This window comes from Thunnus maccoyii, chromosome 1 (assembly GCF_910596095.1).
Source record: "Thunnus maccoyii chromosome 1, fThuMac1.1, whole genome shotgun sequence".
NCBI classification, from domain to species: domain Eukaryota; kingdom Metazoa; phylum Chordata; class Actinopteri; order Scombriformes; family Scombridae; genus Thunnus; species Thunnus maccoyii.
The window spans coordinates 633,555-649,796 of NC_056533.1; the positions used below are offsets into that span (position 1 = coordinate 633,555).

General features: G+C 38.2%; 3 protein-coding genes across 14 annotated transcripts in view; 2 read left to right on the forward strand and 1 right to left on the reverse strand.

The window, feature by feature from the left end:
* Window positions 1–16,242, reverse strand: part of adamts17 (ADAM metallopeptidase with thrombospondin type 1 motif, 17) — a 626,422-nt gene that overhangs the window by 227,615 nt on the left and 382,565 nt on the right. The window lies entirely within an intron of this gene.
* On the forward strand, window positions 42–5,701 carry LOC121899479. Of its 3 annotated transcripts, none has more exons than XM_042415490.1 (7): window positions 42–1,353; window positions 1,650–3,795; window positions 3,948–4,051; window positions 4,131–4,403; window positions 4,519–4,612; window positions 4,820–4,887; window positions 5,037–5,701. In XM_042415490.1, exons 2-7 carry the CDS (start codon window positions 3,687–3,689, stop codon window positions 5,436–5,438), a joined length of 1,050 nt encoding a protein of 349 aa, XP_042271424.1. In that variant the 5' UTR covers window positions 42–1,353; window positions 1,650–3,686; the 3' UTR covers window positions 5,439–5,701. The 3 variants fall into 3 exon arrangements, with proteins under 3 accessions (XP_042271424.1, XP_042271380.1, XP_042271300.1); XM_042415446.1 differs by having other exon boundaries at window positions 42–600; window positions 1,270–3,795; XM_042415366.1 differs by having other exon boundaries at window positions 42–3,795.
* On the forward strand, window positions 7,002–15,427 carry LOC121898576. 2 transcript variants are annotated; one of them, XM_042413808.1, is made up of 2 exons: window positions 7,002–9,070; window positions 9,179–15,427. In XM_042413808.1, exons 1-2 carry the CDS (start codon window positions 7,271–7,273, stop codon window positions 14,654–14,656), a joined length of 7,278 nt encoding a protein of 2,425 aa, XP_042269742.1. In that variant the 5' UTR covers window positions 7,002–7,270; the 3' UTR covers window positions 14,657–15,427. The 2 variants fall into 2 exon arrangements, with proteins under 2 accessions (XP_042269742.1, XP_042269826.1); XM_042413892.1 differs by having other exon boundaries at window positions 7,002–13,387; window positions 13,419–13,519.

Below are 16,242 nucleotides of genomic sequence, written 5' to 3' on the forward strand. Positions count from 1 at the left end.
TCCTAATCACAGGGCGTCAGAGCGTAAAAACATGTAACTTCCTGTTGAAGACGCACACTGATTTTGAAGTCCTTACGACAAATTCCGTACGAGGAGTTTGTTAAAATACAAGGCATGACAAATGGCAGTGAAAAAGTTTTTCAAAATGGTGGACTTCTTGTTGGATGCTTTTTGTGCGTGTGAATAAATTACATATGCCCTGTGAATTTCATTTTCTATGTTAATCTTTAAGGCTGGGCTTCAATTTAGACATTTTTTATGGGGCACTTTTGAGTTATTTTGTGTCATACATGTCAATGACTCATACAAAATGTAATTTTGTGTCTCTTCAGACATGTGTCAAGTTTCGTGACTGTTGGCCATTCCTTGTCGCTGAAACAAGGAATTGATTGCGGCTATTGATGTGTTGCCATGGCAACGGCTTTTGATCATGTGTCATTCTCATGTAGCGTCCATGCTTTATTAAGAGGATGAGGATTGGTCGACATGTTATGTTCCGATTTAACCTTAGTCAATCAGAGGCAGAGTAGGGGCGGGGCTACCTGGAGTATGTGTAAAAAAAAATAGCCGGGCAACCAGATCCACTTAAGCAAGCTGAAGGTTAGCATCTCTTCTACTGTGTTTTCACTTGTCATTTTTAATAGGAAATATGAGTTCGGGATATGTTACATGACGAAATATGTCTTGTGACGATAGAACATGTTTACTATTACACATATTATGCTATATTTTTTATTTCGTAATACGTAAATTAAACCTTTTATGACAATATCTTTTTATTAGTTTTGAGTCTCTTCATTGCTTTTCGGTTACTTTGTAATAAAGTACTGTTCTTGGATTTTTATTTGCAAAGCTTTGGTCATAGTTAATTCTCAACTTGTCATTGCTGTGTTTCGCTGCTCTGCAGCTCTGCACAAATGGTGGGGTGGGGGATGGGCAGCGTCTGCCGCGTTCAGAAAGTACTAAAGAGTAGCGAAGTAGCGAGAAGGCGACTTGAAATGATAGCAAAATTCAGCAGAGATAGTAATTGTTTATACGCCTTATGAAATTACGACCCCGTGTAATTAAAGTGTAAAAGCATATACAGGCTTGTAGTTGCACAATTAATTACTTTTTCTCTGAATTAAAAATGTGCTATATCTATATGATATATGATATGATGTGATATTTTTGTTTTGTTTTCTTTCCATAGTATGTGGTTATTAATTAAGTATTTATCTTTGTTGTTTGTAGTTTAATTATTGTGTCGGGTTTTATGTTGTTGCGCAGATGGCTGAGGCATCACCCTCGAAATTCAGTAGAACTGATGATGCTGAGATGGAGCAGCTCCGGCAGGAGCTGCAGCTACATTCTGTAAGTGATTAATGTGGTAGTTTTTGTGTAGAGAGTATTTATGAGATTCTTTATGAGTTGGACAAAACACATCGGAAAAATAAATATGGTATTTGGAAAATAATATCGACATGATAATATGGAAAAATACAATGTTATGCTCATACAAATCAAATTCCATGTACATAATACTTTATAAAACCGGCAAATACTTTTTTTTTTAAATCAAGGTGTGATTTTTACCTTGCTATTGTTTATTTTTTTTTAATGTTATCAAGTAATTGGATTCAAATCAGCATGTGTTTATCTGTTCACAGTATTCATGCAACGACGAGGCAGTGCCCCGACGCCAGCTATATGAGCAGAGCGTCGGGGTACATGGCCGAGTCTGCCACAAGATGGCAAAAGACATTCGTCTTCGCCGGGCGGCCGAGATGAAGCTGCGCATGGAGCAGCAGCAGAAGCATCAGCTTCAACTGCAGCTGCTCCATGCGCAGCAGCAAATAAAGGAACTGCAGGAGCAGTTGGAGGTGGAGCGGGCGTGTGCCTGTTTTATTAAAGATGGTAATTGTTTGTTCAGTTGTGGAGAGGCTATTGTAGATGTTATTGAGTACCATTGCATGTTTTATATTCATATGCATTATATATATATATATATATATATATATATATATATATAGTTCAAAAGAATTTATGTCATAAAGTGTTATTGTCACAATGACTGTTTTAATATTTTTGTCTACCATGTCTGCAGATGCTGCCATTCCTCCAGAGGAAGAGGAAGAGGAAGAGGAACCCTCCACCTCATAATTTTTTAAAAAAATTTTTTTGTTGGTTTTGTTCAAATAAAGTTTTTTCAAATGTTCTTGTGGTTGTTGATTGACTGTTATCAGGTGTATTAGTCACAATATTATTTAACAGGTGCCCCTTGAAGTGTGTGTTATTCTGTTGTCAATGCAGAAGAACCCCCTCCACCCACAATATTATTAATAGGTAAATTTTAATAAAGTTATACTATGTACCAGCTCCATATTTGGGTTTTATTGGTACACAGTCACTTCTCTGTTCAAAAATAAAACATTATATTGTTTTATTTATAGCTTTATGATTATTTTCACAACATAGATTAATCTGTAAAAATTCATGAAATGGAGCAATTTAGTTGTTAGAGTAACGTGAGTAATTACTTATTAATATCCTTTTTTATGTTATTTTCAATATTTTTTATCTAACCAGGTCAGTATTGGTTTCTGTCTTTTTTGTTTCAACATATTACCTCTTGAAGCATTAATACTCAGTTTATTTGTAAAGTACTGATTAATTTTAAATGTAGCAGTTCATTACAACTATTTCCTTTTAATAACATTGTGCGCTGGAACGCAAAGGCTTTTATTTTGACAACTTCCGTAATGGTATCCGGTATGTTTTTTTCTTCAGCAGCTTTGCGCATATTTGTCGGCACTCCTGGTTGGCTGATTTGAATTTTGAAAGCCGCAAAGGTTAAGGTATAAATACTGGTGAGATAACGTTTGCCGCTTGTTGCTTTGTTTTCGGACATTGTGACAACTGGTGAGAGAGCGATAGCGCGAACAAGCTAGCTTGTGAGCCTTTCTGCAATTTCAACAGCAACTTCAGCAGCGACTTTAGCAGCGACTTTGACAGCATTCTTCTTCTCTTCGGTGGACTTTTGGTGAACGCACTGTAAGTGAATGAAATGTTTTATAATTAGCGACAAAGTTTTAAGGTATTTGTGGCTCATTATCATTTTATCCTCATGTGTGTCATTAGCTCCTGTGTGAAGTCAATTATAGCTTTAGGAACAGTGTTTTTTTATGTTTCGAGTATGGTAATTTCAAACGTTGTCCTATGAGTAACGTACGTTTTGTGTTAACGGATAGCTGCACTCCCACTATCGAAATTTAGCTTTAGCATTATTATTTGTATTGTTAAACATAGATTGTCAAAGCACTCTGCTAAACTAGCTATGATTAACGCCATCCTATCAACCAAATATAGCCACTTTTTCTTAGTCTATGGTCTGTAAACTTGTACACATCGTCGGAGTCCCTTATATTAACCATGTTATTTTATCAGAAATTATATATCCCTTGTGGCCAAGTTTCTTTCATTGATAAAGTGTGTGTGTGTGTGTGTGTGTGTGTGTGTGGGTTGGCGCGCGCGGTCTGTCTATTACAGAAAACAATAATTTGAAATATTTTCCCGCCATTGTAAATGATATGTTAGATGTATGAAAAAATGTAATAGTACCTCTATTGTGTGTTAGAAGTGTTTAGTAATGTCATATAGCACAGTGTCATAATGTAAATTAACCAGTTGTGTCTGCATATTTTCAGATGCCTCGCAAGAAGTCCTTTCGCCGTTCTCAGGCAGCCAGGCAGAGCATGGCGGAGCGCCGTCTTGTGGTTTCCGGACCTCAGCGGCCTTCCACTGGCACCTGTGCCCGTATGTATTCAACAGTTTTTTCAGTACAGCTTTTTCTTATATGTATATGCATTACATAGTTGTAGTATGATTGTAATGTATGTTTCCATGCATTTGTTTGTTCCAAATTTTTAATTGAACTTTTTGTGGGGTTGTTGTGTTTTTATAAACAGGTGAGGGCACAGGTTTTCGTCATAAGGTGAAGAAGTGGCCAATTTCTGCTTTGACTGGGCGCAGTCACAAATTGGTCATTCCACCTGAGGATCCTGACAAGAAGGTATTATTGGTTTAATAAAAAACCTTTGATGTAAAGAGTTGTTATTGATTGTAATTGATTAAATTGTTTGTTGTTCCAGTTCGTTCTTGTCATTGGAGCCTCCCATCTACGGGCCATGGTAGATGGATTTGTGAAGATGCCAGAGGGACGCCTCTCCTTTGGCTTCATGTCGACCCCGGGGGCCTGTGCGTCTGAGTTGAGGACCGAGATGTTGCATGCTGCTGTACCTCGGACACCCGACGCAGTCTGTGTGATGGCCCCCAGCAACAACCTGACCGCCAGCAGGACGGTTGATGAGGCGGGAGCTGACTTTCGACAGTTCCTGCGCAGCGCGTGCAGTCTCTGGACAACGGTATGCTTTATAGTAGTAAATAGTCTTTGGTACTACGCATTATTTGATTGGGTTACCTGGTGAAAATTGTATACAATAATTTTCATCATTATGGAAATACTTTTGTTTTGTATAGGTCTTTGTCCAGGATTTCACACCTCGCCTGAATGCAGACCTGGGTATTCAGGAACTCATGCGGCAAGAGTTCCATCGTGTGGCAGCCAGCATGGGTAAGTTGAAAAGAAAGTTTTAGTGTTAGTTTTGATATGTATAACAGATGATTTCTTTTTGGCCTATCTGATTATAGGAATCAAAGAATTCATTCAGTTAATATGATATAAAGTGACAAATTAATATATGTAGATATTTCACTGTTTCATGATGTGTGTGTGTGTGTGAGTTTTTTGTTTCAGTGTTGTTGTTTTTTTTTTTTTTAGGTATCAGATACTTTCCCACCGCTGAGCACTTCCCCTTGGATCGCCTGGACTTGTGGAGCAGAGATGGCGTAAGTAGAACAATATCTGATAAGATTGCCAATGGAAAAACTTACTATACTCAAGTTTAGTTGATTTTTAAAGTGCAATTCATTGTAGATTCATACAGACATGAAAACTTCTGTTTTGTAAAATATTATTTATTGCTTATATTTTGCAGGTCCACCTGAGTGATGCTGGCGGTATGGCGATCCTCTCTCAGCTGATCTGGATGTCTGCTTATCAGCTATTGGAGACACCACCACCTACGCCCCAGGTTCCTCTCAGGACTTCACCCCCTGGGAGAACCTTTGTACCAAAGGTGGTGGTGAAGGGAGAAGCACCTGTGCCGCGTCCGTCAAACCCTTTTGACTGGACAGTTGTCAGCAAGGGCAGGAAGGTGAGACATTGCATATTGTATGTGTGTTTTAGTTTTTGGAGTGGAAGATTTTTCCTGACTAGTGTAACACTGTGCGGACAAAGTGATATCCATTTGTTGCTGTACCTGTGTGCATGTTTTGGCTTATTTTCAAGATACATTTGCAACAATGGTCTTGTTCTTTTGTTTTCCACAGGCAGATGAAACATCAGTCAAGTGTTTCATCCCGCTGAATCCCGTCCGTTTCAGCAGTGCCGTGTTGGATGCGATGGACAAAGCTGTCCCATCGCATCTCCCTAGCCCTGTGTGCACGGCTGTTCCACAAGGCAAACTGGTAATTTGCATTCAAATTGTATTTGTGAGGCCTTTTTATAAGTGTTTTGTCTTGACACAGAATGGGACTGTTATATTGTATGAATTTACTTATGCCCCAAATTTGTATTTGTATTTAAATTGTTTTTGTCTTACATTAGAAGCCAAATGTGGTCCGCCGGCAGAAAGCTGTTGCCTCAAAAAGGAAACGTGGACAGCAGCAGGTTGGTAACTTTTCTTTTTTTAAATGTTATATTTACATTTTTCTTTTGTATAGTTTGAGAAGATAGTAATGACATATTTACCTGTTTGTAATATTCAGGGAGTAATTGTGAAACAATGATAAAGTACATTTATACAGTTCTTTCAATTGTGTTTCCTTCCTAGGTTGTGGCTAAACCTGGCACCCAGCTCGTGTCTTGTGAGGCCTCACCTGGCTGTCCTGTGAAAGATGTTCTGCCGGTGGAGGTTTGTGTGAATGTATTTTACACTTCAGCATTATTTACAATCATGCAAGTCTAGTTTAAATTGGTAGCCTATAAGGTTGCATATAAAAAAACATGGATTAGTTATACGCATTGTATATCTGTAAAGTCGAAGCAAATTGTATAATACAGACCTAATGTTTATAAAGGATGTTTTGTTCTTGCACTAGAAGCCAGAAGATATTTTGTGTCACAGCAGACTTGCAAGGAAGTATTTTAGTAATGTGGTTCATTCATTTTGTTTAATTTTATTTTGTTTTTGCTTTTTGTGTTGTAGGAGGAGGCAACCCCCTGTTTTGTGGAGGTGTTTTCCCAGGATTCACCTACCATTGTCAAGACAGTGGTTGCAGGCGAGGAGGTAGGTGCTCTCACTAAAAATTTTCTGTTTTGTTCTGGTTTCTTGTAATGGAGTTAGTGAAGCTACTTTATTGTCACTGTTCATGTAGTATAAATGATAATTACAAATTGATATTTTTTGTAGCATTAAAGCCCCATGTCTATGCAGTTTATACATTGTTTTTTTTCATGGGGTATTTTGTTTTTTGTGTTGTAGGAGGAGGCAACCCCTTGTGTTGTGGAGGTGTTTTCCCAGGATTCACCTACCAGTGTCAAGACAGTGGCTGCAGGCGAGGAGGTAGGTGCTCTGAATGAAAATTTTCTGTTTCGTTCTGTTTTCTTGTAATGGAGTTAGTGAAACTACTTTATTGTCACTGTTCATGTAGTATAAATGATAATTACAAATTGATATTTTTTGTAGCATTAAAGCCCCATGTCTATGCAGTTTATACATTGTGTTTTTTCATGTGGTATTTTGTTTTTATAGGAGGAGGGAACCCCTTGTGTTGTGGAGGTGTTTTCCCATGATGCACCTACCAGTCCCATTCAATTGGTTGGAACAGAGGAGGTTTGTGCTCTTAGTCTGAATGTTTTTGAATCTAGTCATCAGCTATGCTATTGTTAGTGTAGTATATGCATGATTGAAAACAGTTTTGTTATTATTTGTAGTAGTAGTAGTAGTAGTTGCACTTTGGAAACGTAATATAGTCTAGATGAAATCAAGTGTAAACATGGAAATAGTAACCAGCCTTTTTTGTTGAACTCAATAAATACACCTAACTAGATGAAGACTAACTAAAGGTGTAATACAGTCTGTGATCGAGAGTGTTTTGTTTTGTCTATTTCTGATGAGGATGATGATGGGAGCGCACTGATCAAAATCTCCATTTATCTTTATTACAGATGCCGGACAAGGAGAGTCTTCATCATCAGCACTCATCAGGATCTGGTAAGGTGAAGAGCAAGGCTAGCCCTAGCTCCAGCGTATTATGGTCTTCTGTAGTAGCTGGTACTTCTAGCCATGTTCAACATAGTGTAACAGGTTCGTATCATCAGGGTAGTAATCGCTTTAAATATGGGGGATTCCAATGTATGGCTGTTGGTTTGGTAAGTCTGGCAAAACATGCGGTTGACAGTGTTTTTGCATGGCAGGTAAAAGATCTAGACAGGGTCGTAGTTTTAGGTGATCAGTTGTACACGTCTTTGAGAGACAACAAGAAGATTAGTGGATCATCTAAATTCTTGTGTGTTCCTGATTTGCCAAAGCACTGGGTTATAGATGGACATAACTTTGAGTTTCGTTATGGTGACTATGTATCGGGTGATGTCAGTGTGGTTGATGGAGAGTTTATTCAGGCTGGCATATTCATGTCTCTACAAAATAGCTTGAAAAACATGTTTGAGAAATATGATACATGTTTGCTAACATTGTGTGGTACCACGTGTGCAGTCATTCGTCAAAACGGACGCTATGCGGTTGTTGATTCCCATGCGCGCAGTGCTGCTGGAATGCCAGATCCTAACGGTAATAGTGTTGTTGTATATTTTAGTTGTCTTAAAGAGGTGTACAGTTTCATATGCAATTTGTCTACATCTCTCACTCAAAATGACAGACCATATGAGATTGCTGGTGTTCGTGTCATTTGCGGGGGCAGTAAGTCTGAGTTGAGAACAACAAAGTGTACTGACACTGTCACGACTTGTGAAACTGCATCCATGGCTTTCGGTTCATCGCTGGTATGTGGTATTCCTTCAGGAAGTAAAGTTGACCGAGGTACGAAGCGTAAGATTACAGGGCAAACTTGTGCTGCTAAGAAAATGAAAAGGAATAATGTGGCTGTAGTGAATTCAGATGTTGTGTTTGTCAGTGATGTAACTTCGAAAAAGCTGTGGTTTGATCCCATTTGTAAAGATGTTGCGCAGGCTTTATGTACACAGTTTAATGTAGAGTTTGAGAAATATGATGCACCAATGCCTACAGAAGTTGGTCTGTTGGGAACGCCGTGTAAGAATGAGAAAATAGTGGCTGACGGTAACTGTTTCTTTAGAGCGATTTCCCAAGCTGTTAGTGGAACACAAAAGAACCATAGGAAAATTAGACTTGCTGTTGTGAAACAATTAGAGAGTAATGCTGCGGACTATAAAAGTATCTTGAGAAGTGAATATTCTTCAGTGGTAGAATACATTAAAAGTTCAAAAATGCGATATGTTGGCAGTTGGGCAACTGAGGTTGAAATACAGGCAGCAGCAGATTGTTTAGGAGTTAATATCTTTACTTATCATGATGATCGATGGCTAGAATATAGTTGCAAATATAGGTGTTTTTCAAAACAGGGGATCTACTTAGAAAATTGTAATGGTAACCATTATGAAAGTGTTGTTTGTGTTCATCAGCCTGAACTCCATAGTTGTTATGGTAGCTGCAAGTTGAACAGGTCTGAGTCCAAAGTGTACGATTTGAGACGGCAGAGTGCAGAGGAATGTTCATGGGTTAGCGCTGTGACAGAGAACACAAGTAAGAGCGATCAGAAAGTCCAGGAACAGAGTACAGCAACAAATAATGCTATTTCTAAGTATTTTATAAAGAAAAAGTATCTACAAATGAAAAAGAAATATCAGGAAAGTGTGCAGCATAGGGAGAAACGTAAGGAAAAGATTAAAGTGAAATATCAGAAAAATGTGTTGCATAGGGAGAAAGTTAAGATAATGAGTATCGGGAAATATCAGAAAAATTTGTTGCATAGGGAGAAAGTTAAGATAATGAGTGTCGGGAAATATCAGAAAAATTTGTTGCATAGGGAGAAAGTTAAGGAAATGAGTGTAAGCAAATATAGGAGAGATATGTTGCATAGGGAGAAAGTTAAGGAAATGAGTGTAAGCAAATATAGGAGAGATATGTTGCATAGACAAAGTGTAAAAGCCATGACTAAAGCGAGATATTATGGAAATGCTGACCATAAGAAGCGTGTTTTAGCAGCCAACAAAGTGAAGGGGCAACAATTGAAAGAAAAGGAGGAGCAGTTTGATTTTGTTATGCAGCAGTTTTTGGCTAAAGTAAAGGATGGGCCAGAGTTTGTGTGTTGCGTCTGTCATAGATTGTTGTTTAGACATCAGGTTTTGAATTGTAAGAGGGATTTTTATAACAAGAATGAAGCAGTAGCATCATTTGCAGATAAATGTATCACTGAAGTGTATTTACACAAATGTAATAAGGACTGTGAAAAGCCATGTCAGTTGTTGGATACAGCTAGAGGTTGTCTGTGGATTTGTTACACTTGTCATGGTAAGATTAATAAAGGTATAATGCCACCTGAATGTGCAATAAACAGTTTGAAAGTTGATCCCATTCCACCAGAGTTGGCATGTTTGAATAGTTTAGAGCAGCATTTGATTTCTTTACATATACCATTTATGAAAATGTTAGCGTTACCTAAGGGAGGACAGAATGGTGTACATGGACCGGTAACATGTGTTCCAGCAAATATTGTGCAGACTAGTAATGTTCTGCCTCGTTGTAATATGGAAGGATCTTTGTTGCGTGTAAAATTGAAACGCAAGTTAACGTATAAAGGGCATTATGAGTATCAGTTTGTTGATACTATGCATGTAAGGCAGGCATTGCAGTATTTAAAAAGGACAAATGTCCATTATAAAGATGTAGAGTTTAATGAAGCTTGGTTAAATGAGTTTTGTAGGGAAGAGGGTGATTTAGGGAAAGACACTGATGGTGATGTTGAAAGTGGTAAAGTTGATTGTGAAGATGAGCTTTTGCACGATAGACAACAACATTGTATGTTTCAGGATACGTGTCTCATGCCTGTGGATATTGGTCAGGAAATGCTGGATCAATATTTTGATGATATATTGAACCTTGCTCCAGCAGAAGGAAATAGTCCTGTAAAATTGCTTTCGGATCATGCAAACGAAGCCAAATGCTTTCCGGTGTTGTTTCCGCAGGGACGTAATACTTATCATGAAAGTAGAGCAAATCGTTTGACGTTGTCGCGATATTTTAATAACAGAATTCTACATGCGGATGGTAGGTTTGCACACAATGTGGAATATATCTTTTTTGCGCAGTACATGTCTGAGATTGAGCAGGTTGTTTCTAATGTATCCATAGCATTACGAAAAGGGAAAGGCTGTATGTCTCAAAACGTACCTGATAATAAGGTAAACGATATGTTAAAAAATGATGAATCTTTGAAAAAGTTGTTGGAGTTTGATGATGGGTATCGTTTCCTTAAACCGATTCGAGGTACCCCAGCTTTTTGGCAAGGAGCACAGCGTGATCTGCTTGCTTGTGTTCGTCAGCTCGGTGTTCCTACCTGGTTTTGTTCCTTTTCTTCTGCTGATATGCGCTGGACAAATCTTCTGGATAGTATTTTGAAGCAGGAAGGTAGAGCACAGACTGCTGCAGGTTTAGAGTGGGCAGACAGGTGTGATCTTTTACGCTGCAATCCTGTCACTGCGGCCAGGATGTTTGATTTCCGCTGGCATGTTTTTTTGAGAGAGGTACTTATGTCGCCATCACATCCGATTGGTAAAATTAAGGATTACTTTTATCGAGTGGAATTTCAGCAGCGCGGTTCACCCCATGTGCATTGTTTGTTTTGGATAGAGAATGCTCCATTGATTGATAAAAACACAGATGAAGAAGTAGTTGAATTTATTGATAAATATATAACATGTGAGTTGCCATCCCAAGATGAGACTTTATTGGAAACTGTCACTTCTGTGCAGCAGCATTCAAAACGACATTCAAAAACTTGTAAAAAGAAAAACACGGTTTGTCGTTTCAATTTTCCGAGGCCAGCATCCGCTCGAACGTTTATATGTCGCCGTAAAGATGATGAAGAGTGCAAAAAAGCATGCAGTTGTGAGACAGATAAATCTTCGACGTGTGTTAATCATAGTCAGAAAACTTCAAATGACATGAAGAAAAAACATGCAGCAGAGATAATGACAAAAATCAAGAATGCTCTTTCCAATGAGAAGAATAGTTTTGATAGTGTGGTACATTTATTCCAAAGTGTAGGGATTGATCAGGTCACTTTTGAGGCTGCATATACGTGTTTAGCTAGAAATACACATATTGTGTTAAAGAGGCAAGTTAATGAAGTCTGGATAAATCAGTATAGCAAACCACTATTAAAATGTTGGCAGGCAAATTTAGACTTGCAATTTGTTGTTGATGCGTATGCGTGCGTTGTTTATATTATCTCTTATATGTCTAAGGCAGAAAGAGAGATGGGATTGTTGTTAGGGAATGCACAGAGAGAAGCATCTAAGGAGGGAAATGTTAGTGCAAAGGAGGCATTGAAAAATCTAGGCAGTGTGTATTTGCATAACAGAGATGTGTGTGCTCAAGAAGCTGTATACAGATTGACAAATATGCATTTAAAGGAATGTTCGAGGAAAGTTGTATTTGTACCGACAGGGGACAATATAGTTAGAATGAGTTTGCCTTTGAGTGTGTTGAAACAAAAGGCAAGATCGCGCGCTTGTACCTCAGAAGATGTTTGGATGACTAGTTTTGTTGACCGTTATAAAAATAGGCCAAATGATAGTGTATTCAATGACATGTGTATGGCAACATTTGCATCTGAATATCGTGTTTTGAGTAAAAATGAAAAATCTCAGGCCAGCATTAAATTAAAGAATGATTGTGGTTTTATCACGAAAAGAACACGAACAGATCCTGCAGTTGTTCGTTACGCGCGCTTTTCTGAGACAAAAAATCCAGAATTGTTTTACCAAAGTATAATGCAGTTGTTCTTGCCGTATCGTGCAGATGTGCAGCTAAAACCTCCAAACTGTGAGACATTTGCACAGTTTTACGAAAATGGTCATGTGAGGTTTAGTGATGGGTCAAGACATCCTGTTAAGTCAGTTGTTGATTTGAATAGAAGTCATTTTGAAATTAAAGCAGATGAATTGGATGAAATCCAGAATACAATTGATAGAGATGGTGTATTAGAGGATGCGTGGTGTGAGTTGTGCCCAGAGAAAGAGTTGGAGCGTTTACAGTGTGACCAAGAACAAAAAGACAAACAACAGATAGTGGAAGAACATGAGGAAAATATTCCAGATTTAGCAGTAACTAGTCAACATGTTGCACATTTGGAAAAAAGAAAAAACATCATGTGTAGAAGTGAAGGTTTGGCTTTAATTAGATCTTTGAATGAGACACAGCTTGCTGTTTTTTATCAAATTCGACAATGGTGTTTAGAGAAAGTATTAGGGAAAAATCCAGATCCCTTCCATATATTCATCACAGGTGGTGCAGGGACAGGAAAAAGTCATTTAATAAAAGCGATTCAATATGAGGCAATGAGGCTATTGTCAACGGTGTGTCGTCATCCAGACAATATTAGTGTGTTATTAACGGCTCCTACAGGGATTGCTGCATATAATTTGCATGCATCTACTATTCACCACACGTTTAGTATCGGAAAAGATGTTGGTTTACCCTACACACCTTTGGGTGAGGAAAAAGTTAATTCTTTGCGCGCTAAATATAGTGATCTTCAGATTTTGATAGTCGACGAAATATCAATGGTTGATCATAGGTTGTTGTCATACATTCACGGTAGGTTAAGACAGATTAAGCAAACCGGTGATTTCTCACCATTTGGAAATGTGAGTGTAGTTGCTGTTGGAGATTTTTTCCAGTTGCCTCCAGTAAAAGGGAAACCCCTATATGTAGATGATGTAGGTGTCAGCTTGTGGTCTAATCTGTTTAAGGTCGTTGAATTAAAACAAATCGTTAGGCAAAAAGATAACGTGTTCGCAGAGCTATTGAACAGGGTGAGAACTCGATCAAAAGGAACCCCAATGTTAAGCAGTGACATACAAATATTGAAACATTGTGAAACTGGTGAAGTCAGCTCAGCTTTACACATATTTCCTACAAATAAACAAGTAAATGAGCATAATTTGGCACAGCTGCTTAACATTTGTCCTGAATATGTCGAGATAGATGCTCAGGATTTTGTGAATAATAAGAAAACAGGCAAACTAGAATTGAAAAATGGACATCATGCGAAAACATATAACACATGTTTGACTGAACAGCTGTTGTTGGGTGAAAATGCGCGTGTAATGCTGTGTAAAAACGTGGATGTTACAGATGGTCTTGTTAATGGGGTTTGCGGTACTGTAACTCATATAGTTGGTGCAGATAAGGGTAAGTTTCCTCTCAAAGTGTATGTTAAGTTTGATGATGAGCATGTTGGCGCGCAGAGAAGGAAACAATCGACGAGTAGCTTAGTTTTCTTTGGTTCCACCGGTATTGAACCAGAGGAAGAAAAAGTTACTAACAAAGGTGGTATGCGACGACAGTTTCCGCTGAAACTTGCTTGGGCTTGTACGGTACATAAAGTACAAGGTATTACTGTAGATAGTGCTGTTGTTTCTCTTAAGAAAGTATTTTCTGCAGGCCAGGCATATGTAGCCCTAAGTCGTGTTAGAAGTTTGTCAGGTTTGGTGATTCAAGATTTTGAAGATAAAGCCATATATTGTAAGGATGGTATTCAGGATACAATTCAGAGTATGCCTCAATTCTTGAACCAAAATATAACTAGACACAAATTTAGTACAAGTAGTTTTACTGTATTTTTGATGAATGTACAAAATTTGACACACCATGTATCTGATTTGGCATTATGTACACAGCAATTGCAGCTTAACTGTATTGCTGTTACAGAAACATGGCTACCTGCTGCTTCCTCATTTGAAGCTGTAAAGATTGATGGTTTTACTTTTCATGGTTGTCCACGAAGTTTATCTTACAATAGCAACATTCCAGCACTGATTGAACTTCAAGGACAACAGCATGGTGGAGTCGGCTTTTATAGTGCAGACAATTTGGAATATAATATTATCAAAGCAACAAATGTGAATTTGGAATGTTTTATTTATAACTATGTTACATGTAACATATTAATAGCTGTCATTTATCGACCACCATCTTATCCCATGTCTTTATTTAAAGAACATCTAGGCAAATTAGTTGATTGGCTAGATCCAAAAAGTAACACAATTGCAATCATGGGAGATTTTAATGAGGACATCTTGAAATCATCAACAATCTGCAAATTTCTAACAGACAAAGGGTACATTCAATATGTTACACAGCCCACAACAGAGAAGGGCACATTAATTGACCATGTGTATGTGAAAACATCACATTATGAAATTGAATCAGTAGTGTTGCCAACATATTTTAGTGATCATGAGGCGGTTGTTTGTTCTTTTAAATGTATATCTTCTGACATAGGACAGTAATACTTTACAACTGTTGTAGATGTATGTTTTTAGTGAGCATTATTTGGTGATTTTTAACTTTATGAGTTGTATGTTATTTAAGCTTATTTATGGCCAAGCATGAAATATGAAATGAAACTGGTATTTTTAACCATTTTGTGTATTAGGTGTTGTAAAAATAAATGACAAGGGTTTCTTTTTCCTGCATTACAACAGCATTTATAAGTCTAACATGTATTGATAATATTTGATAATGCACAAATGACATTTGGTGAACAACTACAATATAATTGTCATTTTGACATAATATGAAATGCTGCCATATGCTGTGGGTAATGCAGGTTTTGCTTTTCCTTCTATGTAGTGTCAAAAAGCAAAAGGCACCGGTAATGGCTACTCCTGGTTTATACTGGGATGGGGTTCGATTCCCTGCGGTGCCCTGCTGATCAATTTGACATTTACATAAAAGCATGTCCTCCAGCGCATGTCGAAGTGTTGCCCAGTCGAAGGTCTTTTGTCAGTGACTTGTAGATGTTTCCGGACTCAGGCTGTTTTCAGACAAATCAAGGAGAGAAACATCACTTCCTTTGTGCACTATTTTGCCTTCAGCTGGGACTGCGGCGTTGAAATGCTGTAGGGGGCGCTATCGAGCCAGTTTGCATCACTGAATGAATATTTTAAAGTAGACATGCTCAGGCCTGGATTGATATCAAACCTGTGAAGTTTGAGGCAGATCCAACCATGTACACTCAAGTTATATCAATTTCCTCTGTCATGGCGAAACATCAAAACTCAACGCCACGCCACGGCCAAACCATCATGATCATACACTAGTCTAGATGACACACACTGATTTTTAAGTCCTTACGATGGATTCTGTAGGAGGAGTTCTTTAAAATACAAGGTATGCGAAATGGCCAAGAAAAGGCGAAAATGTACCATTTTTTTCAAGATGGCCGACTTCCTGTTCCACTTACAATAAGGCTTCAAGAGGCTTTTTTGTGCGTGTTGACATTATACATGTGCCCTGTGAATTTCATCTTTCTACGTTAATCTGGAAGGCGGGGCTGCAATTTTGAAATTTTAAAGGGGGCGCTGTTGAGCCATTTTGCCACGCCCATTCAAAGCGACCACATAGGATTTTAGCTGACATCACTCTAGACATGTGTGTCAAGTTTCATGACTGTAGAGCAATCCCTTCTCCCTGAAAAACAGTATCATATTTCATGGCGAAGGATGTGTCGCCATGGTAACAGCATTCAGTTTTTGGGTCATGAGCTGCCAAATGTAGCATCACCAAGGTCTTGTTTATTAGCTGACTTAATTTCAGGTGCATCAGCCAAATTTCCTAGGAGTAATTAGACAAAGTACGACGCATGATACTTCCTGTTGCCAGTAGGTGGCGCTATGACTTTCGCTAAATATGAGACTGAACATGTGTTCAGATTGGGACTCTTAACAAGCATATGAAATTTGGAAAAGATCAGACCACGTGGAGTCAAGTTATAAGGCATTGAAATTTCATGGCGTCACATCGAAATTCGCCGCGTCGCCATGGCAACACCTTTCAACGAAGGGTCACCAACTTCATAATATAAGATCTCCAA

Excerpts from the sequence above, each read along its gene's own strand:
- LOC121899479 (XM_042415366.1), top strand. The coding sequence starts at position 3,687 with ATGCCTCGCAAGAAGTCCTTTCGCCGTTCTCAGGCAGCCAGGCAGAGC. Across the intron at positions 3,796-3,947 it reads TTCCACTGGCACCTGTGCCC|GTGAGGGCACAGGTTTTCGT; the intron begins GTATGTATTCAA and ends TTTTATAAACAG. Across the intron at positions 4,404-4,518 it reads CGTGCAGTCTCTGGACAACG|GTCTTTGTCCAGGATTTCAC; the intron begins GTATGCTTTATA and ends TGTTTTGTATAG.
- LOC121898576 (XM_042413808.1), top strand. The coding sequence starts at position 7,271 with ATGCCGGACAAGGAGAGTCTTCATCATCAGCACTCATCAGGATCTGGT. Across the intron at positions 9,071-9,178 it reads TGCATAGGGAGAAAGTTAAG|GAAATGAGTGTAAGCAAATA; the intron begins ATAATGAGTATC and ends GAGAAAGTTAAG.